This window comes from Pelophylax lessonae, assembly GCF_965119305.1.
Source record: "Pelophylax lessonae genome assembly, chromosome: 1".
NCBI classification, from domain to species: domain Eukaryota; kingdom Metazoa; phylum Chordata; class Amphibia; order Anura; family Ranidae; genus Pelophylax; species Pelophylax lessonae.
Window position 1 is genome coordinate 517478640 of NC_138768.1, and position 26092 is coordinate 517504731.

The 26092-nt window shown below is 46.5% G+C and overlaps 1 protein-coding gene across 1 annotated transcript in view; it reads right to left on the reverse strand.

The window, feature by feature from the left end:
• The window catches only part of PWWP3A (PWWP domain containing 3A, DNA repair factor), a gene marked incomplete at its 3' end in the record, with an annotated part of 223337 nt that overhangs the window by 192007 nt on the left and 5238 nt on the right, over positions 1-26092 (reverse strand). Inside the window, exons 2-3 of the mRNA XM_082248367.1 lie at positions 21253-21339; positions 6982-7055 (exon numbers count right to left, since the gene is read on the reverse strand). Coding sequence (XP_082104493.1) covers positions 6982-7055; positions 21253-21309 — 131 coding nt within the window. The 5' untranslated portion in view covers positions 21310-21339. The remainder of the gene's footprint in view (positions 1-6981; positions 7056-21252; positions 21340-26092) is intronic.

Consider the following 26092-nt stretch of genomic DNA (forward strand, 5'->3'; position numbering starts at 1 on the left):
ACAACTCCACAGAGGGGTGGTGTTTAGTGTCCGTCAATGAACATCAGGGAAATTGATTTTTACAGTAAATCAGAAATCCCATTTTCGCTTTCGTTCAATGACTGACACAGCTCCTGATCTTCATAACCATTGGGACGTCCCAAAAGCAGTGTTAAACCATGAGGGATGGGAACAGCAAAAAAATTCCCAAGGCTAAACCATAGCCAACGAGGCAACAGGAGTTAAACCAAAACAACTGGAGCCCACCTGAAAAAAAACAATACACCCTCAAAAGAGGATAAGGTCCTCTAAACAGCAGCCTGAAAACCTTGCTGCCAAAAGAAGCATTTGCAGATGCTAACACATCTACTTTAAAGAACTCTACGCATCCGAGTAGAGTGCGCCTTGACAAGGAAAGGTGGAACCTGACCCCTGATGCAATAGGCCTGAATCACCGTCTGTCTGATCCATCTGGAAATGGTCGCAGAGGAAGCGGACAACCCTTTCCGAGGCCCATCAGTGAGCACAAATAAGAGTCTGGCTTCCTAAAAGACTTTGTAGCTGCCAGGTACACACTAATTGCCCGGACCACATGCAAGGCAGTTTCCTTCGGATGTTTTGGCCTGGAACACAGGGAAATCAACACAATGTGCATTCAAATGAAAATCAGAGACAACCTTTGCAAGGAGCGACATACAGGGGTGAAGAACCACTTTATCTCTTTGAACCACCAAGTAAGGTGAATGACAGGATAACGCTGACAAGTCAGACACCTTGCGCGCAGAGGTGAAAGCCACCAAAAAGGCCACCTTCTGGGACAGCGTAAGCAGGGGAATCTCCCGAAGATTCTCAAAAAGAAGCTTCTGGAGGACAGAGTACCAAATTGAGGTCCCAAGGTGGCAACAGACCGCACTAGAGGTGTCAAGTGCCTAACTCCCTGAAGAAAAGTACGCATCAGGGAGTATGTGGCCAAGGGCCGTTGAAATAAGATCGCTAAGATGGACACATTACCCTTGATAGTACTCCAGGCCAGTTTCTGCTAAACCCCTCAAAGGAAGGTCAGGATCCAAGCCACCAAACAAGAGCGAGGATGAATCCCAAGAGACTCACACCACACAATGTACGTTTTCCATGTATGACATTAGATCTTCCTAGAAGTAGGTTTACTAGCATTTAACAGCATTGGAAACACAGACCTACGACTAAAGCAGGACGGAAGATTGTTCCTTGGGACAGCAGATCCTTCCGGAGAGGAAGCTTCCAAGGTATGTCGGTGACCAGCCGCACCAGATCGGCGTACCAAGCCCAGCGTGGCCAGTCTGAGGCAACTGAGATGACCAGAATCCCTTCTGCCTCAATCCTGCATAGAAGTCTTGGCAGAAGCTTGTGAGAAGGGAAGGCAAAAATCAGAGGATACTGACCCCACGGGCCACCAGCGCATCTGTGGTGTCCGCCAGAGGATCCTATGATCAAGCCACAAAGCTCTGTACCTTTCTGTTGAGCCAGGAAGCCAACAGATCACCTCGGGGATGCTCCACCAGAGACACAATTGATGAAACACCTCCGGATGAAGGGACCACTCCCCATAGTCCAACGCCTGCCAACTGAGGTAATCCGCCTGCCAGTTTTCCACCCTGGGAATGTATACGGCGGAGAAGGCTGGAACAAACCATTCTGCCCATCTTAGAAAGCTGGCTACCTCCAGACCCGACAAGATACTTGGTGACCCCCTGGTGACAGACATAAACCATGGCCGTGGCATTGTGCGATTGAATACGCACTGGACATCCCTGAAGACGATCCGTACAATGTTCCAGGCAGAGTCTGATCGCTCAGAATTTCAAGACATTGATCAGTAGTCTGGACATTTCCAGTGTCCAGATCCCCTGAGCAGAAAATTTGCAGAGGACCCCTCCCCAACCAGACAGGCTGGCGTCCGTGGTGACCACTGTCGCATACAAGGGGAGGAACTAGAGACTGCCGATTCTTGTCCCATTTGGCCAGAGTGCCTTGCAGAGACCTCGTACGGAACTGTGCAAACGGAACCGCCTCGATTTTAGACACCATCAGGCCCAGAACCCGCATGCAAGCCCAGAGGGATGACCACCTGCTGAACAGCAGGAGACGAATTGCAGTCTGTAGTTTGTCCAGAGGAAGGAACACTCTGGCTAAGGCCGAGTCCAGAGTCAGATCCAGGTAGTCCAGCTTGTGGACAGAACAAGAGCAGACTGCTGAAAATTCAGCCAAACTCCCTCAAGCTCATATGGGGATTTCCAGGTTTTCCACCAGAGCAGAAGGACGACGTCCAAGTAGCCCAGTAACGCGATCCCTCATTGGCATAAAAATGCACGCACCGGGGCCAACACTTTCATGAAGACCTGAGGAGCAGAGGAGAGACCAAAAGGTAATGCTACAAACTGATAATGCTCCTCCCCCACAGCAAAGCGGAGGATGCGCTGGAGACCAACACATATTGGAATGTGAAGGTAAGCGTCCTTGATGTTGATGTAGGCAAGAAAATCCCCAAAGTAGGGAAGGCACCACCGTGCAAACGGACTCCATTCTGAACTTCTGCACCTGCACAAAGCAGTTCAGCGCCTTGAGGTGCAGAATTGGACAAACCTGCCTTCCTTCCCAGGGACTGTAAACCGGTTTAAATAAAACCCCTGAAAATGTTCCGAAGTCGGAACCGGGACTATCACTTGTAAAGAAAAGGTCTTGCACCGCCCCAAAAAAGAGCCTGTAAGCGGACCAGGGACAGTCGCACGTCAGAAGGAAGAACCTTACTGGAGGGTAAGAACGAAACTGAAATCCAGATCGAATTACCTCGTGGACCCGCTTGTTCTTGTACCAGGGGATTCCACGGGTCTGGGAACCAGCAAAGACGTTCCCCACCCCAGATACGGGTGAGCGCACCTTCCTGCTGAGGGGGCCTGGTCTGCGGGTCTGGAGAAGCCCGCACTTGACTTGCCAGACCAAGTTCACTTGGATCCTCCAGAGGAGGCCCTGAAGTGCTCCGATCCCTAGTCAACCCTGAGGGACGAAACAACTTCCTATGAGCCAAGAAGGGCCGACGTCTACGAGGGTCCTTTCCCTCAGTAGCCTGCGGAAGAAAGGTACTCTTCCCCCCTGTGAGACCTTTAATGTCATCCAGGGTAGTACCAAACAGGCTATCTTCTCGAAAAGGAAAGATAAATCAAAGCCTTGTTGGAAGTGTGGTCCACAAACCAGCATTTGAGCCAAAAGACACGCGAAGGACCCCTACCCAAAGAGCCAAGCCACTAGGGGAGCCGCATTCAAAGAGGCATCACAGATAAACTGAAGCCCCTGGATTAGCTGGTCCACCAGCTCAGCAAAGGCAGGGGGGAGCTACTCCTCCCACCAGGTCACGGCGTAAAGCTTAGCCCACTCGGTAAAAGTCTGCAACACCAGGGCAATGGTGAACATGGGCCTCAGTGCCGAACCAGCCAGGGTGTACAAACTGAGGGCCACAGCCTCCGCCTTCCTGTCAGCTGGATCCTTAAAGGCCAGGGACTCTTCAACTGGAATCATGGTTGCCTTGTTTAATCTGAAAATTGGAGGGTTCACCACCGTTGGAACAGTCCACTTCTTAAGAAGGGACTCCTCAAAGGGTATTGCCTAGCAACTCGCTTAGGGACCCCAAGGGGATGCTTTGGTGTCCCTACTCTTCAGTGACAATTCTGTCAAAATAGGGGAAAGGGAACTTCTTTGCCACTCTGGATGGCTTGTGAGAGCCAAAGGTAACCTGCGTCTCCGTCGCAGCTGCGTCCTCCAACTTAAAGTCTCAAGCACAGATACAATCAGTGCGTCCACCAGCGCCTTTTTGTGTGCGGTTGCAGAAGCGGTGGAATCATCATCACTATACTGAGGCCGAATCAGATTAAGGATCTGAGGAGACAGATGAGGCAAGCCAGTTGCCCCCAAAAAAACACCTCCACCCGATACACAAGGGACTCCAGGACTGCCGTCAGTGCATTGATGGATGGATGGATGGGACCCGGAGGGCCCCGCAGCCCCAGAGAGGGGATCAGTTGGGGGGATGTGCTTCAAAGATGCCATGAGTCACCAGGGGGACTCCACAAAAAAAATCGTACAACACTAAGGGACAACCCCCCCCCTGCTCTTGCAGCACCACCCAGTTGCCAGTCAGAGCACCAATCGATCCTCAGTAGAGAGGGAGAGGACCACACCAGACTCCTCACCCCACAGAAACCAGGCACTGCAGCCACCAGGAGAATCTGCACTGCACAAGCAGCGATTAGGAAACTAATGGATCCAGGAGTCAGCATCAGGGAATGAGCAAGGGTTCCCACCGCTAATATAGTCTCCCAGAGGGCTCCACTGGCAAGGCCGCCGCTATTTTCAATAGCAAACCACCGCAAAATGGCTGCCATGCATTGAAGCACACAGGTGGTAGCCCCACGATGCTCCCAGGTGGGATCCCTAGACCTCAAGGACAGACCCAGACAGGACGGGGGGCTCTGGCAGGAGCCCCCACCAGGTACAGCCCCCCCCAGCACAGCAAATCATCTAGTCGCCGGCTGGGGAAAGATGAAGGGGGGGTGCCTAACGGGAAGGAGAAAAACCCGGGAGGGAGTCCGACTGTCCCAGGGAGGGGCCCACGTCCACCCCAAAGCCCTCCAGGGGGATGGGGGGGGGCAGCTACTCACCATACCAGGAACCAGGCGGACACCACTCCAGACAGAACCCATCGCCATCGGATGGGGGGCTGTCAGCCAGGAGGAACGCTGCGACTCAGGCCAAGACCCATTCGTATGCGACCTAGCAAGGTGTTTACTTCGCAAGCCAGCCCCGTCCTAGGGGCTATAGAGCGGGCGACCTAGTGCGGAGCTAAGGTCTGCACGTGCTCGCTGACCAGACTGGGGTGGCTACTGGATCTAGATTATCCAGCCCTTCACCCTGTCCGGCAGGTGATTGTAGATCTCATAGGAAAAAAAACAGGAGAAAAATTTCTATTTAAAAATAAAAAAAATTGCCAGGACCAGAGATCCAAGCAAGGAACTAGGTCCTTACTCCTGACTAGGCAGAAAAAAAAAAAAAAAAAAACAGTACCTATAGCAGAGAGAGTAAACCAGAAAATAAAAACAGAGTTCTCAATCCATTCAACCCTCAAAGTTGGAGGGGAATGGTGGTACTATCAACTTTTGATTTTTAGGCTTAATACTCTTGTCCCCTAGAGGGTTAAATACGGAGATGAGCCTGAAAGTATTTTTGAACCATGATATGTGCTTAAAAGCTTTCCTTCTTCCCTCTCTCTCTACTCCAGTTCCTGCTTAATAAGATGGCCAGAAGATTTAAGTAGACAATGTGCTGACTAGTCTTCTATTACTACCATTGACCTCTTCTTTCTAAATTCCCGGTCCGTGCTCCTTCTACCTATATAGTTCATATGTTCTGGTCCCTTTTCCAGGTTTGGACTCTAAATTATCCATTTGTCTCCCCGATAAATGCCATTATCCCTGTTGAATACCAATCTTGGATTATCGTATGAGGAATAAAAAATGAGAAAATGTGTTATGAATAATGTACTGTGAATGCTAGATGCAGTTTCTACCTTTTCAGATGTGGAAACAGTTCCTGACCTTTACCACAAGAGGACGCTATTCGACGTTGTAATTTTATTCAACTGAAATTAATTGTGGAGGATTCCTATTATAAAATGAAGTAAACAACGCCGGTACATCCTGACGAAGCGTACGTGACGTATGCGAAACGCGTTGACGTAGTCACACTGCATTTCACACTGCGTTCAACAGCTCGTGGACTTCTGGTTCCGGCTTTACTTCTGGACGCCAGTTTACTGTCCCGACTACAGCAAGCGAACCTCTTTACTTAGCAATCGGCTTTTGGCCTGCGTTGCTATTTGGGCTATTCATCTCTAAAGATCCTGGCTAAGATGGACTTCCAGTGACAGCCGAATGGGGACTTATTTAAAAGGAGTAGAGCGGTCGGGCTTGGAAGACGGGTCAGTCACCCCATGAGACCCTTGACAAAAACACGCCAATACTCCAATACCCTATGCTGTCCAAAATTGACCCAATGTGAATGTATTGAGGCTAGTCCAACTAGTATTAGACTAGCTGAGGATAACTGCTAATACTGGAACTCTCTACCCACTACCAAGAGAGACTATACTTTTTCTGAAATCGGTGAAAGGACTGACAGGACAGTGGACTTAATAGACTATATATCTTCTTTCTATGGTTCAACATCACTGCCGATATGGCCATGACCCATAAGTGGAAGTCAGTCCCTTCAAATCAGCCTCTTTGAAGAGCCACCATCTGCCTGTCTGTCCCGGGCTGTAGAATTGGCCTAATCTCATTTTGCATCTGTTTTTGTGTCAATGCTAGTATCAAGCCCATTTGTTGAATATACTGGGAAGTAATTTTGGACTATCTTTACCTTACAACATTGACCTAAGAAAATCTTCGTATGCTTTACGAGAGGTTTTGAATGGAATGAATGTGTGTGTGCCTGGGGGCCGTTTTATGTGCTTGTCTAGACAACGTTATTTTTGTGTTATCCACTGGATGTCTGGGTTGTTTTTTTACCACAAATTTTTGTAATTTACAGTTTATGCCAGCACTTTAAATAAAATTTAGCATTTTACATCGTTAATGGTCCTCCTTTACAACTTTTCCTTTTAGAGTACCCTCCTTGCACTGGATCTCTACAACTGCTATTTTTTTTTAGAGGGGGAGGATACCCCCTGGCACTGCCCATAGGCGTAGCCAGACTTTTTTTTTCTCCCTAGTGTCCTACTCTTGTATGGGGCAGTATAACCCAATGGTTATGAATAACAGCAGCTGTGTCCGTCGAACGAAAGAGAAATAGTAATTGTTCAAACACCTAGAAGTTTATCACCCACTTTGGAGTCACCGGGTTATGAATGTTGGAAAGAAGAGAGAAGCTTAGCACTGTGTGATGCATTTTATAAAACTGGAAAATATACTTAACTGTTTATGCTCTTCAAATATTTCTACTTGTAATTTGCTGTTCTTGGTTAAAGGTCCCTCAAATTTAGTTAAAACCTTATTAGGGGAAAAAAACAAAAATAAAAAAACATCTTTACACCAGAAACAGGACTTCAAAACACAATATATAAACAAATCACTTTCTAATATGTAAAATGCACTGGGTAAAAGTAAAGCAGAACAAATTATCAAATTTAAAAGCTCACAGATTATCCTGTTTTCCAAAAAAAAAAAAAAAAAAAAAAAAAAAAGCGCATTCATTTCAAACATACTTTAACCACTTGCCGACCGCTCACATTGAGCGTACAACGGCAAAGTGGCTCGTTATCGTCTAGCGACGTGACGTACACCTACGTCGCTGGACTCCTCCCCTTGTGGGCGGCGCACGCGCCGCCGGAGGCTCGCTCCCGCTGTATTCGGACACAGCGGGAGTCGGGCCACGGGAGGAGAGGCGGTGATCACTGCCGCTCTTCCCCGATCGTCGGGGATCGAGTGAGGCAGGGACAGATTACTGGATTCAGCATAGCTGAACCTGGGATCTGTGCCTGTGTCACTCAATCCCCTCCCCCAACACACGTCAGTAAGCACCAGGCATACATTTAACCCCTTGATCACCAATAATGTTAACCCCTTCCCTGCCAGTGTCATTTTTACAGTGCATATTTATAGCACTGATTACAGTAGTAATGTCACTGGTACCCCCAAAAGTGTCAAAAATGTCAGTTAGGGGTCCGATCTGTCCGCCGCAATGTCACAGTCCCGCAAAAAAAAAAAAAAAAAATACGCAGATCGTCGCCATTACTAGTTAAAAAAAAAAAAAAAAAAAAAAAAAACAATAAAAATAACAAATTTCCCGTAGTAGGTAGCTGCGATAACTTTTGACCAAAAACCAATCAAAATACGCTTAATGCGATTTTTTTTTTACCAAACATATGTAGCAGAAAACAAATTGGCCTAAATGAAAAAAAAAAAAAAAATTTACATTTTTTTTGGGGAATTTCATATTAAAAACAAAATGAAAAATAGTTATGTTTTCAAAATTGTCGCTCTTATTTTGTTTATAGCGCAAAAAAAAAAAAAAAAAAAAAAAAACACAATCGCACAGGTGATCAAATACCACCGAAAGAAAGCTCTATTTGTGGGGAAAAAAAAGAACAAATTTAATTTGGGTACAGCGTCGCACGACCGCGCAATTGTCCGTTAAAGTAACGCAGTGCTGAATCGCAAAATATGGCCTGGTCAGGAATGGGGAATTCACCATATGGGGGTGAACGCTGCCTCCATGTCCAGGGCGAGATACAAGCAAATTCTGTGATTTATGCATTTCAACGACAATGAAATCTGTCATCCTCGGGGAGACCCTGAATATGATTGGCTCTACAAAATTCAGCCCCTCATAGACCACTTCAATCAGCGGTTTTCAGCCTTGTTGTCTGCGTTGACGAGTCCCTGATTAAATTTACTGGCCGCCTTGCTATGAAACAGTACCTCCCCAGCAAGCGTGCCAAGTACGGGGTCAAACTGTACAAGCTCTGTGACAGGGCCACAGACTATACAGTTAGATCCCGGGTCCATGAGAGAAAAGATAGCTCTGTGGAGCCCGCCAACTGCCCAGACTACATAGGGAGCAGCGGCAAGATAGTTTGGGACTTGGTGTCACCCTTATCCGGAAAGGGGTACCATTTGTACGTGGATAACTTTTACACAAGTGTGCCACTATTTAGTCACCTGCTGGAATTACAAATTGACGCATGTGGCACCGTGCGACCTAATCGCCGGGGCTTCCCCCAGCGGCTTGTAGATTCCCGTCTTAGTCGGGGGGGGGGGGGGGGGGGAAGAGAGCCTGCTTGAAAATGGACAAACTGCTTGCAGTGAAGTGGAAGGATACACGGGATGTTTACGTAACCCCTCTCTGTCCACGACTACAACCTTAATATGGGAGGGGTGGACCTCAACGACCAGCTTTTGGCGCCGTATTTAGTTGCCCGTAAAGCCAGACGCTGGTACAAAAAAAAGTGTCTGTTTACCTTTTCCAATTGGCGATGCTGAACGCCTTTGTCCTATACAGGGCGTCAGGAGGAACCGGATCCTTCTGAGAATTCCAGGAAGAGATCATCAACGCCTACCTGGACCCAGGGGGTGTTCCTGCCCAACTTCCCCTTCCAGATGCAGTGAGCCGGCAACATGAGAGGCATTTTCCACATGTCCTCCCAAGTACCCCTACCCAAAGACACCCCCAAAGAAGATGTCATGTCTGTTGCAGGCGTGGATTTAGGCATGACACCCGCTATTATTGTCCCAGATGTCCTGACCAACCTGGTCTCTGCATCGGGGAATGTTTCGAGCGCTACCATACACTAGTGGAGTTTTAGTGTAGGGTACAGCACGACAGTGTAGGGCACACAATTACAGGGTCTCGAAAGATGTTCGATGGCTATCGACATTTTGAGAGACCCAAGCTTGAAAATTGCAGTTCACAAAAAAAAAAAAAAAAAAAAAAAAGCCAAAAACAGTTGTGTCAGTTATTTTTATGTTGTTCTACTCTTCCTACTGTACTTTGTTTTTCATTCTTTTGTTAACCTGTTTCTCTTGCAGGTAACCGTCAGCTGCCACACTGATTTTATATATTCTGACACAAACAGCGTTTGCATTCAGCATATATGGATACCTCTGATGGCAGCAGCTGTGGTAGGCTGATTTCACTACTGCAGTTAAAATACCTTTAGATATACGTGGAATATTGTCATGTATACCCACCATTAAATCAGTGGGTTTGGTTGTTGGGCGGTTAATGGTGTGTAATACTACACAATATTCCTGTGGTGATTTCCGTTCGGTTCTCTTTTTTTTTTTTTTTCGTTCAGCCCACAGGCTGCATGAAAAAAAAAAAAAAAAAAAAAAAAAAAAAAAAAACCTACACTATATGCCAAGCAAAGACCAGCAATGTACTGGTACGTTGCAGGGCTTTGAGTGGTTATACCAGGATGATGCCTGCAGATTTAGGCATCACCTTGGTATCGTTTTTTACAGCCAGCGGTCGGCTTACATGTAAAAGCAATCCTAGCGGATAATTGACCGCTAGGCTGCTTTTACATGCAGTGGGAGGGGACTCCCCCCCCCCCCTGCCGCCTTCCGTGGTTTTTCTCAGGCTCTCCTGTCCCACCGGTTAGCCCGAGAGTGCAGCTGGTGGTTCAATTATCTAACCATAGAGCTGATTGGAGAGGAGAATGGCTCCAATCATCTCTATGGCCTAAGATACCGGAAGCTACGAGCATTTCATGACTTCCGTTTCGCCAGAAATAAACAGCGCCATTGGGAAATCGGGAAAGCATCTTATCACACCAATTTTGGTGTGGTCAGATGCGTTAAGGTCAGAGGAGAGATCTAGAGTCTAAAAGACCACATTTTTTTTTTTTTTTTTTTTTTTAAAAAAAAATGAGTACCTGTCACTAAAGATTGCTATCTTAGGGGATATTTAAATTCACTGTGATAACAAAAATGATAAAAAAAAAAAAAAAAAAAAAGAAGAAAGGAAAGGTGCCTCAACAGGAAAAGGAGGAACCTGACCCTTAATTGAATAAGCCTGCACAACCGTCTGTCTGATCCATCTGGAAATAGTTGTAGCAGAAGCAGGCAGCCCTTTTGTGACGGTGTTCACCGTCACTGAAATTTAAGGACAGATGGGTGATGATTTGGATTGCTTCATATTTGTAAGCAAGGTCTCCATGTAGAAATATTGAGATTTGTTCCCATTTGCCACGAGGTCTCTGACCAGGAAGTACAACTCCTAATATGGTCATTCCAGGAAGTTCAATGAGGAGACTGACTGTCTAACAATGTTGCTTTTGTCTGAGGTGGCTTTCCACTCACCTATTGTCGGGTGTGCTAATGAACTCACCTGTTGTCTGCTAAGGGATGTATTGACACTCAGAGTAATGTGTACTGGGGGCTCGTGATGGAACCATTGTTCTGTGTCTGGCTATTGTGTACATTGATTGTCCCCTGGGGGCTTCTGTCTCATTACACATAACAGTCCTAATCAAGCCATTTGGACCAATCCCTGCTGACTCATTTTCAAGTCCTCATTTGCATGGCTAAGGAGGACCTGAAGGAGAACGGCATGTACTGGGCAATTGACCAATGGGAAAGCGGTTGTTGGGGGCAGGATGTTCCAAATTCTGTATAAAAGTGTGCTGTGTATTTCCAATAAATTGTCTTCCTGTTTAAACTTACATACAGCCTGCTTGGTGTTTGTTCTAATGGATTCCGAATGGCACATAGCTGTAGTTCGGATCCCGGAGCCTTGGTTGACCAAGCCAGACGTTGCGATCTGCAAGCTGACTCACTAGAAACAGAGGAGTGTCGGGAGAGCGGAAACGAGCGAGCAATGGTCTCGTTACACCTTTCTTTGGTCCATCCATGAGAACAAAGAGCAAATCGGACTTTCAAAAAGACTCCGTAGTCACCAAGTACACCCTGATTGCCCGAACCACATCCAAATTATGCAGTGCAAATTCCTTAGGATGTTTAGGCTTAGGACACAAGGAGGGTAACACAATATCCTCATTTAAACGGAAACTGGAAACCACCTTTGGAAGGAAGGATGGATCCAGACAAAGCACCACTTTATCCCTGTGAACCACCATATAGGGAGAACGACAGGACATCCCCGCCAGTTTCGACACCCTGCACGCAGAAGTAATAGCCAATAAGAAGGCCACCTTCGGAGATAAGTTAAGCAGGGGAATCTCCAGAGTATTTTCAAAGAGAAGTTTCTGGAGAACCGACAGCACTAAATTAAGATCCCAAGGTGGCAACGGAGGTCTCATCGGAGGAGCCAAGTGTCGCACCCCTTGGATGAAGCTACGCACCAGGGAATGGGAGTCTAATGGCCTTTGGAAGAAAATTGCCAAGGCTGAAATTTGACCCTTAATAGTACTCAAGGCCAATTTTTGATCAACTCCCCATTGAAGGAAAGCCAAGATCCGAGCCACCAAGTTAGACCGAGGGAGAACCCCAAGAGACTCACACCACGTAATATACGACTTCCATGTACGATGATAGATCTTTCTAGAAGTCGCTTTTCTTGCTTTAAGCAGAGTGGGATTCATTGCAGCAGACAATCCCCTGTCCTTTAGCACCTGGCTTTCAACAGCCAAGCTGTTAAAAGCCAGGGACTGTAAAGCAGGATGGAAGATTGGTCCTTGAGACAGCAGATCCTCCCTGAGACAAAGTCTCAAAGGAACATCTGCGACTAGCCTGACCAAGTCGGCGTACCAAGCATGGCGAGGCCAGCTCAGAGCCACAAGGATGACCAGAATCCCTTCCGCCTCAATCCTGCAAAGAAGTTTTGGCAGCAACTTGAGCAGAGGAAAGACATACATCAGCTGATACTGACCCCACAGAGCCACCAGCGCGTCTTTGGCGTCTGCCAGAGGGTTCCAAGAGCGAGCCCAGATCTACGTCTGGGAGTGCCCCAACGAAGGCACAGCTGCTGAACACCTCCAGATGAAGAGACCATTCCCCTGGAGCCAAGGTCTGGTGACTGAGGTAATCCGACTGCCAATTGTCCACTCCTGGAATGTGAACGGCGGAGAGAGACGGAACAAAGCGTATCGCCCACTGAAGGATGCCTGCCACCCCAAGGCCGCAAGGACACTTCTGGTGCCCCCTTGGTGATGGACAATGCCACGGCCGTGGCTTATATCAGATTGAATGCGCACTGGACAGCCCTGAAGATACTCCGTCTGGTGGACTAGGCAAAGCCTGGTCGCTCTCAACTCCAGAACATTGATCGGTAACCTGGATTCTTCCAGGGACCAATCTCCTTGAGCAGAGAGCTTGCCAAGAACACATCCCCACCCGGACAGACTGGCGTCTGTGGTGATCACTGTCCAATATAAGGGGAGGAACGATTTTCCTTGTTTGAGCGTCGGGGACCGAAGCCACCATAACCGGGAACCCCTGGTCCCCTGGCTCAGCTGAATCTGGTTGTTCAGGGAACGTGGATCTTTGTTCCATTTGAGAAGGATTTCCTTCTGGAGGATTCTTGTGTGGAATTGAGCAAAAGGTACCGCCTCAAAGGACAACACCATCAGTCCCAGAACTCTCATACAAGTCCGAAAGGGATGACAGTTTGCTGGACAGCAATAGCTGAATCGCAGTCTGGAGTTTTTGACGTTTGTCCGGAGGAAGAAACACCCTGGCTGAGGATGAGTCCATAGGCAGACCCAGATAATCCAGTCTCATGGAAGGAACCAGGGACGATTTCTGAAGATTCAGAATCCACCCGAACTCCTCCAGAGTTCTCGTGGTGACCTCTAAGTTTGTCACCAGCGCCGTGGGAGACTCTGCACGGAGAACCCCCTCCCCCCCCCCCCGAGGGGGCCTTGAAAGACTTAGATCCCTTATCAATTGACCCTGAGGGATGAAAAAAAACTTATGTGCTGAAAAGGAGGGACCCAGTCTACGACGTGGGTCTTTACCTATGTTAGCTTGTGGGAGAAAGGTACTCTTACCCCCTGTAAGACCTCTGGTAATGTCATCAAGGGTAGCCCCAAACAGGCGATCACCTTGTAGATAAAACAAGGCCTTCTTTGAGGTCTGGCCCAAAGACCTGCAATTTAACCAAAGTATACGCCAGATGGCAATGGCCGAAGCCGACAGTCAGACCAATAGTGGAGCCGCATCCAGCGAGGCATCGCAAATAAAAATTGCAGCCCCTAAATCATCTGGTCTGTCAGCTCCACAAAGGCAGAGGGAATTTGTACCCCCTACAGGTCACGGTGTAGTAACTTAGCCCATTCAGTCAAAGTTTGTGACACAAGAGCAACAGTAAACGCCAGTTCTTAGCATATATATATATATATATATATATATATATATATATATATATATATATATATATATATATATATATATATACACACACATATACATACATACATATACACACACTAAAACTGCAGGCAAGGGCACTGGGGGCAAACCAATGTCAATTTATTTTATTTAGCAATATAATCCAATAGGATTACAACGCATCAGTGTGTTTTACTTTTCAAATTTGCCGCCAGTTCCACCCCCCTGTGATGTGATGCTCGCAGGGAATGGAAGTCGGGGCACAGAGCATCAGGCGAGAGATCCGGCCGCCGTATGCTGCAGGAATACATCGCAGGATCCCGGGGACAAGGAAAGTAACCTCTCTTCCAGGATCCAGCGTTGCTCCCTGGCGGTACCCCGAGTGTGGCTTGGGGTTACCGCTAATGGCACTGAAATTCCACCCTGAGCCAAACTCGGGAATTCCGCCAAGGAGGTTAAAGACCACGCCCACCCGGGACACAAAGGATTCCAAGACCGCTGACAGTGCATCTATGGCTGGATAGGATCTGAAGGGCCCTGCGGCCTCCGAGAGAGGGTCAGGTGGGGAAACATGTTCCACAAAGTCCATGTCGCATGTTGAAAAAAACTTTTTTTTTTTTTAAAAACATCCCACCGCCCTATAGCGCCCCCAAAAGGTCAGGAACAAGCACTGAAGACCCCCAGCAGAGAGAGAGACACCCCCCCAGACTCACCACCCGCACCAGAGATGCACCAGGAAGGTCCAGGATGTCTGTACAGCACGTGTTTGCAGCGATCTAACATCAGGAGGAAACCCGAGTGTCAGCACTAGGTAAAAAGTAGGAGCTCCACCACTGGAAAAAAAAAAAAAAAACGCCACTAGGGACTCCAGTGATTTTCAATCCAAGTCTATATCAGTCTAGATATCCAGCACGATATCTTTCCCCACTGAGATCTGATGGGTTTTCAAAGTGTTCCTTTAATTTTTATTTTGAGAAGTGTTGTGTGTGTGTGTGTTTTCAAAGTGTTCCTTTAATTTTTATTTTGAGAAGTGTTGTGTGTGTGTGTGTTTTCAAAGTGTTCCTTTAATTTTTATTTTGAGAAGTGTGTGTGTGTATATATATATACATACACACACACACACACACACACACACACACACACACACAGTGCCTTGCGAAAGTATTCGGCCCCCTTAAACTTTTTTTCAGGCTTCAAACATAAAGATATAAAACTAATTTTTTTGTGAAGAAGCAACAACAAGTGGGACATCATGAAGTGGAACAAAATTTATTGAATATCTCAAACTTTGTTAAATAAAAAACTGAAAAATTGGGCGTGCAAAATTATTCAGCCCCTTTACTTTCAGTGCAGCAAACTCTCTCCAGAAGTTCAGTGAGGATCTCTGAATGATCCAATGTTGACCTAAATGACTAAGGATGACAAAAAGAATCCACATGTGTGTAATCAAGTCTCTGTATAAATGCAGCTGCACTGTGATAGTCTCAGAGGTCCGTTTAAAGCGCAGAGAGCATCATGAAGAACAAGGAACACACCAGGCAGGTCCGAGATACTGTTGGAGAAGTTTAAAGCCCGATTTGGATACAAAAAGATTTCCCAAGCTTTAAACATCCCAAGGAGCACTATGCAAGCGATAATATTGAAATGGAAGGCGTATCAGACCACTGCAAATCTACAAAGACCGCATACTAGCGATGCATACTAGCTCATTATGAAATACTTACCTTAGAACGAGCCCCCGCCGTGCTGCCTGCTTACCTGTATGATGGGCGACATGTCCAGTCGCCCGTCTTCCGGTTGACGTCACTCCCGTGCGCAGGAGCCGACAGTCACGGTATGTGATGCATACTAGCTCATTATGTGTTTCTCTTACAGGTTGCAAAAAAAAAAAAAAAAAAAGTTGTATGGGTTTACAACCTCTTTAAAGATATCCATAAAAAGTGTAATTTAAAGTTTGCCACAAGCCCCCTGGGAGACACACCAAACATGTGGAAAAAGGTGCTCTGGTCAGATGAAACCAAAAATCGAACTTTTTGGCAACAATGCATAACGTTATGTTTGGTGTAAAAGCAACACAGCTCATCACCCTGAACACACCATCCCCACTGTCAAACATGGTGGTGGCAGCATCATGGTTTGGGCCTGCTTTTCTTCAGCAGGGACAGGGAAGATGGTTAAAATTGATGGGAAGATGGATGGAGCCAAATACAGGACCATTCTGGAAGAAAACCTGATGGAGTCTGCAAAAGACCTGAGACTGGGACGGAGATTTGTCTTCCAGCAAGACAATGATCCAAAACAAAGCAAAATCTACAATGGAATGGTTCACAAATATATCCAGGTGTTAGAATGGCCAAGTCAAAGTCCAGACCTGAATCCAATCGAGAATCTGTGGAAAGAACTGAAAACTGCTGTTCACAAATGCTCTCCATCCAACCTCACTGAGCTCGAGCTGTTTTGCAAGGAGGAATGGGCAAAAATTTCAGTCTCTCGATGTGCAAAACTGATAGAGACATACCCCAAGCGACTTACAGCTGTAATCGCAGCAAAAGGTGGCGCTACAAAGTATTAACTTAAGGGGGCTGAATAATTTTGCACGCCCAATTTTTCAGTTTGTTAAAAAAGTTTGAAATATCCAATAAATTTCGTTCCACTTCATGATTGTGTCCCACTTGTTGATTCTTCACAAAAAAATGACAGTTTTATTTCTTTATGTTTGAAGTCTGAAATGTGGCAAAAGGTCGAAAAGTTCAAGGGGGCCCAAGACTTCGCAAAGCACTGTACATACATTATATATATATATATATATATATACACACACACACACACACACACACACACACACATACATACACACACACACACACACACACAGCCTTAGTGGAGGGAGATTTCTGCAGCATATGATGCAAAAAGGTTGGAGGGAAGCTTCAGGATGGCAAATATGTTTTTATAACAAATTATGTGAGCAGACTGCAGTTGTTCTTTAAACTGTATATTTGGTTCTTTAGTGTTAGAGTGGTAAGGATGTGGAACTCCCTTCCACAATTGGTGGTGTCAGAAGGTAGTGTCGCTAATTTAAAAAACACTTTTAGATGGGCATCTTAGCAAGCGCAATTTACTGAAACTGGATGTTCTGATGTCTTTAATCAACCTTACCAACTATGTAAGTTTATCTATATCACAAGAAACAGGATAATTAATTTTTAGGCAATTGAGACATCCAAAAGCAATCCCATTAAGGGCCTAAAACAGCAAACAATGGCCAACATGCTGAAAATAATACTAACAGTCAAGGCCAAATAAAGGGTTGCCAGGAGGACTTTCCGTCCAAGGCCTGAACCACTTGATATAACTTGTCAAATGCATAGCAGACCAGGTGGCAGGAACCTAGATCTGATGCTGTAAAGCCACAAAGCACCAACAGGAGAATCATTCCTCTGTAGGTCGTACATCTGGAAATAGTGGATTTCAGGAGCCCTCAGGCAATACAAAAAGTGCATCAGATTAGCAAATCAAGGACGTGGCTGAAAGATAGACTGGCATTTCTCTAGACTCAAGACAGTGGGGCGCAATTTCCTTAGGATGCTTAGGAGCCAGACAAAGGGAAGATAACACTATGTCCCAATTTAGGTGAAATGCCGAGACCACCTTGGTCAGAACAGAGGCTCAAGGTTGCAAAACAAGCTTGTTCAGGGAAGGAGGAGATTAGACACCCTTAATTGTGCTTAGAGCCAAGGATTTATCCAAGCCTGACTGAAGAAAAGATAAAACCCATCCCACATAGTACATTCTGTGTTTAAAGCGGTAGTATCCCACTTTTTTACACTTTTACCTACAGGTAAGCCTATAATAAGGCTTACCTGTAGGTACAATTAATATCTCCTAAACCGGCACGGTTTAGGAGATATTTGCAGTGCATGCAGCCGTTCACGCGAGCGGCGCATGCGCTCTGAAGGTCCGGGGGGACCTTCAGTTTTGCTTGCCGGAAAATTACTCCCGCGCGCATGCAAAGGAGTGACGTCATCGCGGCTCCGGCCAATCACAGCGACGGAGCCGCCAAACCCGTAAGAGATGCCGAGGGATCATGGCAGCGCCCGCAGCGATGTCCGGGGGTCCGTGTCGGGGCTTCTTTCTAAGGTAAGTAATACATAATGAGCTTTGGTCTTGCAGGTTTTTTTTTTTTTTTTTGCGGTTTTTGGGTTTACAACCGCTTTAAAGTGATTGTAAAGTCTCTTTTTTTCAGTGGTTTTGCACAGAGCAGCCTAAATCCTCCTTCTCTAGTCCCTCTTTGGTGCTCCTGGCCCCTCCCTCCTGTTGGGTGCCCCCACAGCAAGCAGCTTACTATGGGAGCACCAGAGCAGTCACAGCTCCCTGTGTCCACTCAGACATGGAGCTATGGCCCGGCCCCATCCTCTCTCTCTCCTCATTGGCTCAATGAATTGGATTGACAGCAGCGATAGCCAATGGCGACGCACTGCCGGCACCACACTGCCATTTTAGCCAATAAGGAGGGAGAATCCCGAGACACTCCTGCAAGATCTCTGGAACGTGATCGGCTCAGGTAAATATTAGGGGGGTGGCTGCACACAGAAGGCTTTTTATCCTAATGCTTAGACTGCATTGACATAAAAAAAACCTTCATGTCTTCACACCAAACCAAGTATGCTTTCCATGTGCGGTGGCCTTTAGCATGGTGCAGATCACAGATTTTAAAATCTCTTATCCTTTGGGACCTGCGTGTCAATTGCTGTCGGGCAGGATAGAGTGCTTGGGAAAGAAAAGCGGAACAATTTGGGAGGGCCCACGGAGAGCTGAAGGAGGTTGAATATAGCATGTCCCAGGCAGAATGGGGCACAACCAAAACTGAGCCCACACCTATGCAGTCTGCTATACCAGTTGCGTTTCATAGTAGTACAGATAGATGGGCTGCTCCTGCGGGAGCGTGCAGAACACAAGAGGCCCTCTCTTGCCATTGGCAGGGCAGCACACATGCCTAGCACCTACTGACCGACTAGACAGCACCAAGGCGCCCTCTGGCGACACCATACCAACTGCACACACACACACACACACACACAGTGCTCCCAGGCGCAGCGGGGAACCATCAAACTGTAACCTAGCTTCACACAGTCAAAGGATGGGAATACACCAAGGACCCCTAAACAGAGGCAATACACACACACACACACACACACACACACACACACACACACACACACACACGTGGAAATACTGAGGCAAAGCTGGGAGTGGGAGGGGTTATGCAAGGCTGAGTCAAGATTTGCTAATTGCCAGGATCTAATCACCTAGGGGTGGGGCATAACCCAATGGTCTAAGAATTAATTCTCCTGTGATGTAAAATTCATGTCCCTTTTAGATAAGATTTGGAAGTTGAAGGATTAATCATTTTAGTAAGTCGCTGAGATTCCTTTATTGAAAGTGTTACTAAACCCACAACAGTAAAATCAGTCTGTATATGCCGTAAAGCATGCTTGTTATACTTACTGTGCAACCTAAGGGGTTAATCCTTTGCATTTTGTAAAAAAAGGCTGTTTGATCCTGTCTTCTCTGAACCACTCCTTCCACAGTCCTCAATTTGCTGATAGAAGAGAGCCTAGAGGGCAAGCTAGCTACACATGCTGAGTTTGGTGTATATTGCTAGATTTTTTTTTCTCTTGGGAGCGTGTATGTGATCACCACAGGGCCAATCAGAACTGTCCAGACAGAGGGTCAGGGGTCATGCAGCCTCATAGGACAGAGTAGAATGAAAACTCCTCCTACAAGCTTTAACCAGACACTGATAGAAGTCACGAGACTTCTCTAACTGCTGATGGTAAAAGGTATTTACTAAAACGATTGCATTTCCGTGTTCTGTGTACTGTACTATAGTGAATGCAGGGTCCTGGCTTTAGTAACAATGTAAATAACAATTTGGTTTAGCTAGTACTTGTATTTGAAAGTACTTGTTAAATAGGAAATTATGTTGGCAGGAAATAGAGGGAGGCAGAGAGATGCATTTGGTGGAAAAACTGACAAAAAAAAAAAACAAACAAAAAACAGATGCAGGATGAATAGAAGAGTGAGCAGCCGAGAGAGAGCCAGAGAGAAAAAGAGAGCCAGAGAGAAAAAGAGAGCCAGAGAGAAAAAGAGAGAGCCAGACAGACAGCAAGAGAGACACACACACACACACACACACACACACACAGGCAGGCAGACAAACACAGGCAGGCACACAGAGAGAGAGAGATCGCCAGGATCAAGAGCCAGTTTTCTTGCGATTGCCTAATGTTGGGAGTCTTGTTAGCCAAGTAAGGCGTGGATCAACTATAACAAAAGCCAAAAGACTTTTTTTAAAAGGTATCCCTTTTGCAAAACAGACTATTGCCAGTCTGCACTAAAGGTGGCCCAATGGCTCACAAGAGTGAAGGACACTGAACAAATGGAAGATCTGACCTCCACTTTACAGGACAATTCAGAGGAACATAAGTCCAGATGGTATTATTGGGACCTCTACTCGAACAAATTCCTCCAATACACATAATTAAGATTCATTGTCTATGATCTCCACTGCCTAACTGGTGCTGTTGACCCAGGTTCCCTGGGGGTGACCTCATCCCCAACCCCCTCCCCACCACCCATTTATTTTCTTTTCTCTTCTCCTCCCTCTTCTCTATTTAAAAAAAAAAAAAATAAATAAAAATGGTGTGCACAGACATGTGTTACCCACCCCGCTTTAGACCTCCCTCTATGACGTGGAAGATGTAGCCTGCCTTCAATACAACCTGAATGAAGGATTCTTTACATTTATGTACAATTGTTTTGTTTTTCTTATTGCACTTTGTGCTTGTCTCAGTCTTTCGCAATACAGCACAAAGTTTTGGTTGTGCTTTATACGCTGGAGATTGATTGTATGTTATGCAAAGTTGTCTTTTTATTGCACCTGTGATACATCTTTAAATAAAAAAATAAAAATCTATCTTGTTTCAGTGTGAAACACACTCAGTTTTTCCCTCTGATGTGTTCATGTCATTGGGATTTTATTGACTATTTATAAAATAAAAGTGATTTCAAAAGTGTGATTTAAAACCAGCTTTTTTAGTCCGGTGTCAGGGGCGATTTCACAGACATCTGTGCAGGTTCCTGCACAGATGTCTTTTGCAATCGCCCCCAAAGTCACCAAAAAGTAGTGCAGGAACTACTTTTGGGAATCAGCGTGGCAAAGTCGGCGTCACACCGATTCAGATAGTGATACTGCTGGCAATTGGATCCGGGTTGACATGAGATTTGACTTTTCAAAATCGGACCAATGTGAACGTGGGCTCACTGCAGGAATTACACAAATTAGCCATGAAGGAAAAACAAAACAGGCGTTACACTTTAACCTCCTACTCACCTTTGCAGGCCAGAAGCGACTCTTCCACTTACAGAAGATGAAAGCAGGGGTATCCATAGTTCATCTTCATACAGGTTTGCTGTGGAGCTTTTAGAATAAAATAGGTGTCAATATTCAATGGAGATTATAATGCTTTTGCTTAATAGTTTTAGCACAATTATTGAAGGAGAGATGAAGTGATTAGTATAAGATGTCAATTACAGTTCTCTACAATCACTGGCTCAATTCATGAAGTTTAAGGATTTTTATTTAAAAGCCATGTTATTTTCAAAAAACTCACTGGACTTATTTTTGAAAAAAATCAGGATTTTTGTTTTGCCGTAAAATTATTTCTCAGTATTTAAGAATTCTCAGTATCATTGTAATTCCCCTTTGGTGTAATTGTTCTGGATTACTGTATAGAAAAAAATTTGGATATTTGTCTTACGGTAAAATTATTTTCTCTGATGTTCTCATTGACGGACACAGCTCCAGAAGCTTCTTGACCACTTGGTTATGCTGCCACCTACAGGAGTAGGACACTAGGCAGGAAAAAGCTTTACCAAGCCCATGGGGCAGTCCCAAGGGATACAAATCCACTTTCTGCTATAGGCACTATGGGATTTTGTTGCAAGCAGTGTCAGAAAAAATATAACCCAACTCAATAGAGGGGCGGGTGCTGTGTCCGTCAATGAACATCACAGAAAAGGATTTTACGGTAAGACAAAAATCCAATTTTCTCTTTCGTTCATTGACTGACACAGCTCCAGAATCTTGACTGTTGGGACGTCCTTAACCACTTGCCAACCGCCGCATGACTATTTACGTCGGTGGTCAGCCCCTCACAGGCAGAGCGACCTAGTACTACGTCGCTAGCCTGTGAGGGTCTAGGGAGTGCGTGACACTCGCAATAGTCCGTAACACTGGGAGAAAGGCGAAAAGGAGAAAAAAAAAAAAAAAAAGCCATTACGCGTTAAAAAAACAACAAAAATGACAAAAATCTTTCCCTTTGTTAGTAAACACAATAACTTTTGCGCAAACCAATCAAAATACGCTTTTTGCGATTTTTTTTACCAAACATATGTAGCATAAAACAAATTGGCCGAAAAGGTTAAAAAATTTTGATTTTTACATTTTTTTTTGGGGGAATTTCATATAAAAAAAAAATGTGAAAAATATTGTTAATTTTGCAAAATTGACGCTCTTTTTTTGTTTATAGCGCATGATAAAAAAAAAAAAAAAAAAAAAACACAGGTGATCAAATACCACCAAAAGAATGATCTGTTTGTGGGAAAAAAAAGGACGTCTAATTCGTTTAGGTACAGTGTCGCACGACCGCGCAATTGTCCATTAAATTCACACAGTGCCGAATCACAAAATAGGGCCTGGTCAGGAAGGGGGTAAAATCTTCTGGGGCTTAAGTGGTTAAGCAGTGTCAAACATAAGGGGTGGGAAAAAACTGAATTTTTGTAAAATCTTACCGTAACATTCCTTTCTCTGAGTCCTGACAGTCACCGCCCCTCATATAGTCTTCACCAATGGGTATTGACCTCTTATCCATAGGAGCCAGCTAGGCATAAGACTTGTTAAAAAAAGTAATTTACATAGACACACCTGTAGGGGGGCTGTCCCTCTGGTTCAATACCCCCCTGCTATCAGCATTCCCAACTCAGTTTGGTAGCAAGTAGTTAAAGTCCAAAAAACCCCACAAGAGGGGTGGGGGAGGCGACTGTCAGAGGACTCAGAGAAAGGAATTTTACGGTAAGATTTTACAAAAATTCAGTTTTCTCTTACGTCCGACAGTCGCCGCCCCTCATATAGTCTTCACCAATGGGATGTCCCAAAGCAGTGTAGACATGAGGGGTGGGAAGCGCAACCGTCACAAAGGCAACGCAGCACCCAGGTCAGAGAAAGGAACCTTATCAGAACAGAAAGGTAAAACCTATGGGTAACAGAAAAGCTCAACAGGAGCAAACACAACCCAGGAAATCAAAAAAACAAAAAGGGGGAGCAACCCCAACAGTCGGGGACCAGCAAATGCCAGGGCCCCTTCAAGAAACTGCCGCACACAGAACTTTGTGGCCAAAGGAGGCATCTGCTGATGCCAAAACATCCAGTTTGTAAAATTTTGAAAAAGTGTGCACGGACGACCAAGTCCACGCCTTAAACACCTGGGCCATGAAGCCTGGTGTCGGAAAGCCCATGACGCACTCACCCTCTGGTAGAGTGCGCCTTGACAGGGAAGGGAGGTCCCCGTTCCTTAATCGAATAGGCCTGTACAATCGTCTGTCTGATCCATGTCGAAATGGTTGCCTCAGACGCAGCCATACCCTTCCGAGGACCCTCAGGAAGGACAAAAAGAGAATCCAACTTTCTGAAGGATTCCGTGGATGACAGGTAAACCCTGATAGCCCGGACTACATCCAAGGAATGAAAGGCCAACTCCTTAGGATGCTTAGGATTCGCACACAGCGAAGGTAGGGCTGGCCATACATGTTCAACTTTTGTTTTACAATTTTCTGTCAGATCTACCACAAACCACATAATGTGAGGTCAAAGCTAAACAACACATTCACTTGTATCCAATTAGGCAGGCCTTCGTACTACATACTTGAAGGTAAATTTCAAGAAAATCTGACAGAAAAGAAAAAATTGTTGCATCATGTATGGCCAGCCTAAGACCATATCCTCGTTAAGGTGAACATCGGAAACCACCTTAGGAAGGAAAGATTGGTTAGGTCGCAAGACCACCTTATCTCTATGAACAACCAGGTAAGGGGAGTGGCAAGATAGGGCCGCCAACTCTGACACTCTGCGAGCAGATGTGATCGCCACCAGAAAAGCAACCTTCCGTGACAGCACAGGCAGAGGAATCACCCTGATGTTCTCAAAAGGAGGACGTTGCAAAACGGACAGGATCAAATTCAAGTCCCAAGGAGGCAAAGGTGCTCTCCGAGGAGGAGCCAAATGTCGCACACCTTGAATAAAGGTGCGTATCAAAGAATTCGCCACCAAGGGGGTGCTGGAAAAGGATTGCCAGTGCAGATAACTGACCCTTAATCGTGGTCAGCGCCAGACGCTGATCCACACCGGATTGTAGGAAGGCCAACACCCTTGCCACCGAAAAGGAGCGAGGATGGATGCCCCTGGAGTCACACCAGGCAAAATAAGATCTACTACCGTACCTGGAAGTCTTACCAGACGAGGCCTTCCTAGCCTTGAGCAAGGTAGGAATGACCGCCGACGAGAGACCCCGATCTCAAGACCTGGCTTTCAACAGCCACGCCGTTAAAGCCAGCGACCGTAAAGCAGGATGGAATATCGGCCCCTGAGACAGCAGATCGTCTCGTAACGGGAGCCTCCATGGAGGCTCAACGACCAGTTGTATGATGTCCACGTACCAAGACTGGCACGGCCAGTCTGGTGCCACCAGAATCACCAACTTCGGTTCCCGAGACCAACCTGTGAAGGAACCTGGACAACTGAATCGGTGGAAAGGCATAAATCAGACGATACTGATTCCACGGCACCACTAAAACGCGTCCGAGGTGGCTGCCAGAGGATCGCGCGTTCTTACCACGAACCTTGTTGTTTAGCCGAGATGCGAACAGATACACATCTGGGGATCCCCACCGTGCACACAGCATCTGGAACACCTCCGGGTGGAGGGACCATTCCCCCTGGTCCAGGGTCTGGCGGCTCAGATAATCGGCCTGCCAATTCGCCACACTCGGAATGTGAACTGCCGAAATCGCCGGGACGTGTGTCTCGGCCCAAGACAGAATTTTGGTCACTTCCTGGGCCACCCGGGCACTCCTTGTGCCCCCTTGGTGATTGATGTAAGCCACCGCAGTGGCGTTGTCCATCTGCACCAGCACAAGGCGGCCCCGAAGCTGATCCGACCAACGGAGCAAGCACAGTCTGATCGCTCGCAGTTCCAAGATGTTTATCGGCAGGGAGGATTCCTCCTCCGACCAAGTGCCCTGGGCAGACAGAATGCCACCCCAGCCCAACAGGCTGGCGTCCGTGGAGATCACCTTCCACAACAACGGGCGGAAGGATTTTCCCTCCCATCAGAGCCGGAGACTGGAGCCACCACAGAAGATCCTCTCTGACGTGGCGACTCAGATATCCTCCTTTTCAAGGATTGAGGATACCAGTCCCACCTGGCTAGGATCTCCGCTTGGAGAGATCGCGTGTGGAACTGAGCAAACGGTATCGCATCGAATGCCAATACCATCAACCCCAGGGACCGCATGCAGGTCCTGAACGATGAGGATTGGTTGTCCCTGAGGGACGTGACCTCGTCCTGAAGAGTCCAGAGCTTGTCCTCCGGCAGAAAGACTTTTGCCTGGGCAGAGTCCAGGACCATTCCCAAGTAAAGGAGGCGAACAGAAGGGGACAAGGTCGACTTCTGAACGTTGATGGTCCATCCGAACTGGAGCGTCTGAACGGTAGTCGACAGATCGCGCAACAGACTCGGGCTGGCACTCGATCTTAACAGGAGATCGTCCAGATATCCCAAGATCGCAATCCCCTGTGCCCGTAACAGGGCCAGAACAGGAGCCAGCACTTTGGTAAAAACCCTTGGAGCCGAAGCGAGACCGAAAGGTAACGCCACAAATTGATAATGGTCCTCTGCGCTTGCAAATCGGAGGTACCTCTGACGACCCTCGAAGATGGGGATGTGTAAATACGCATCCTTGAGGTCGATGGAAGCTAGGAAATCTCCCCGACTCAGGGAGGCAACCACCGAACGGAGGGATTCCATGCGGAATTCCTGAACCCACACGAAGCGGTTTAGAGCCTTCAAGTCCAGAATCGGACGCACCTTGCCCTCATTTCTGGGCACAGTGAACAG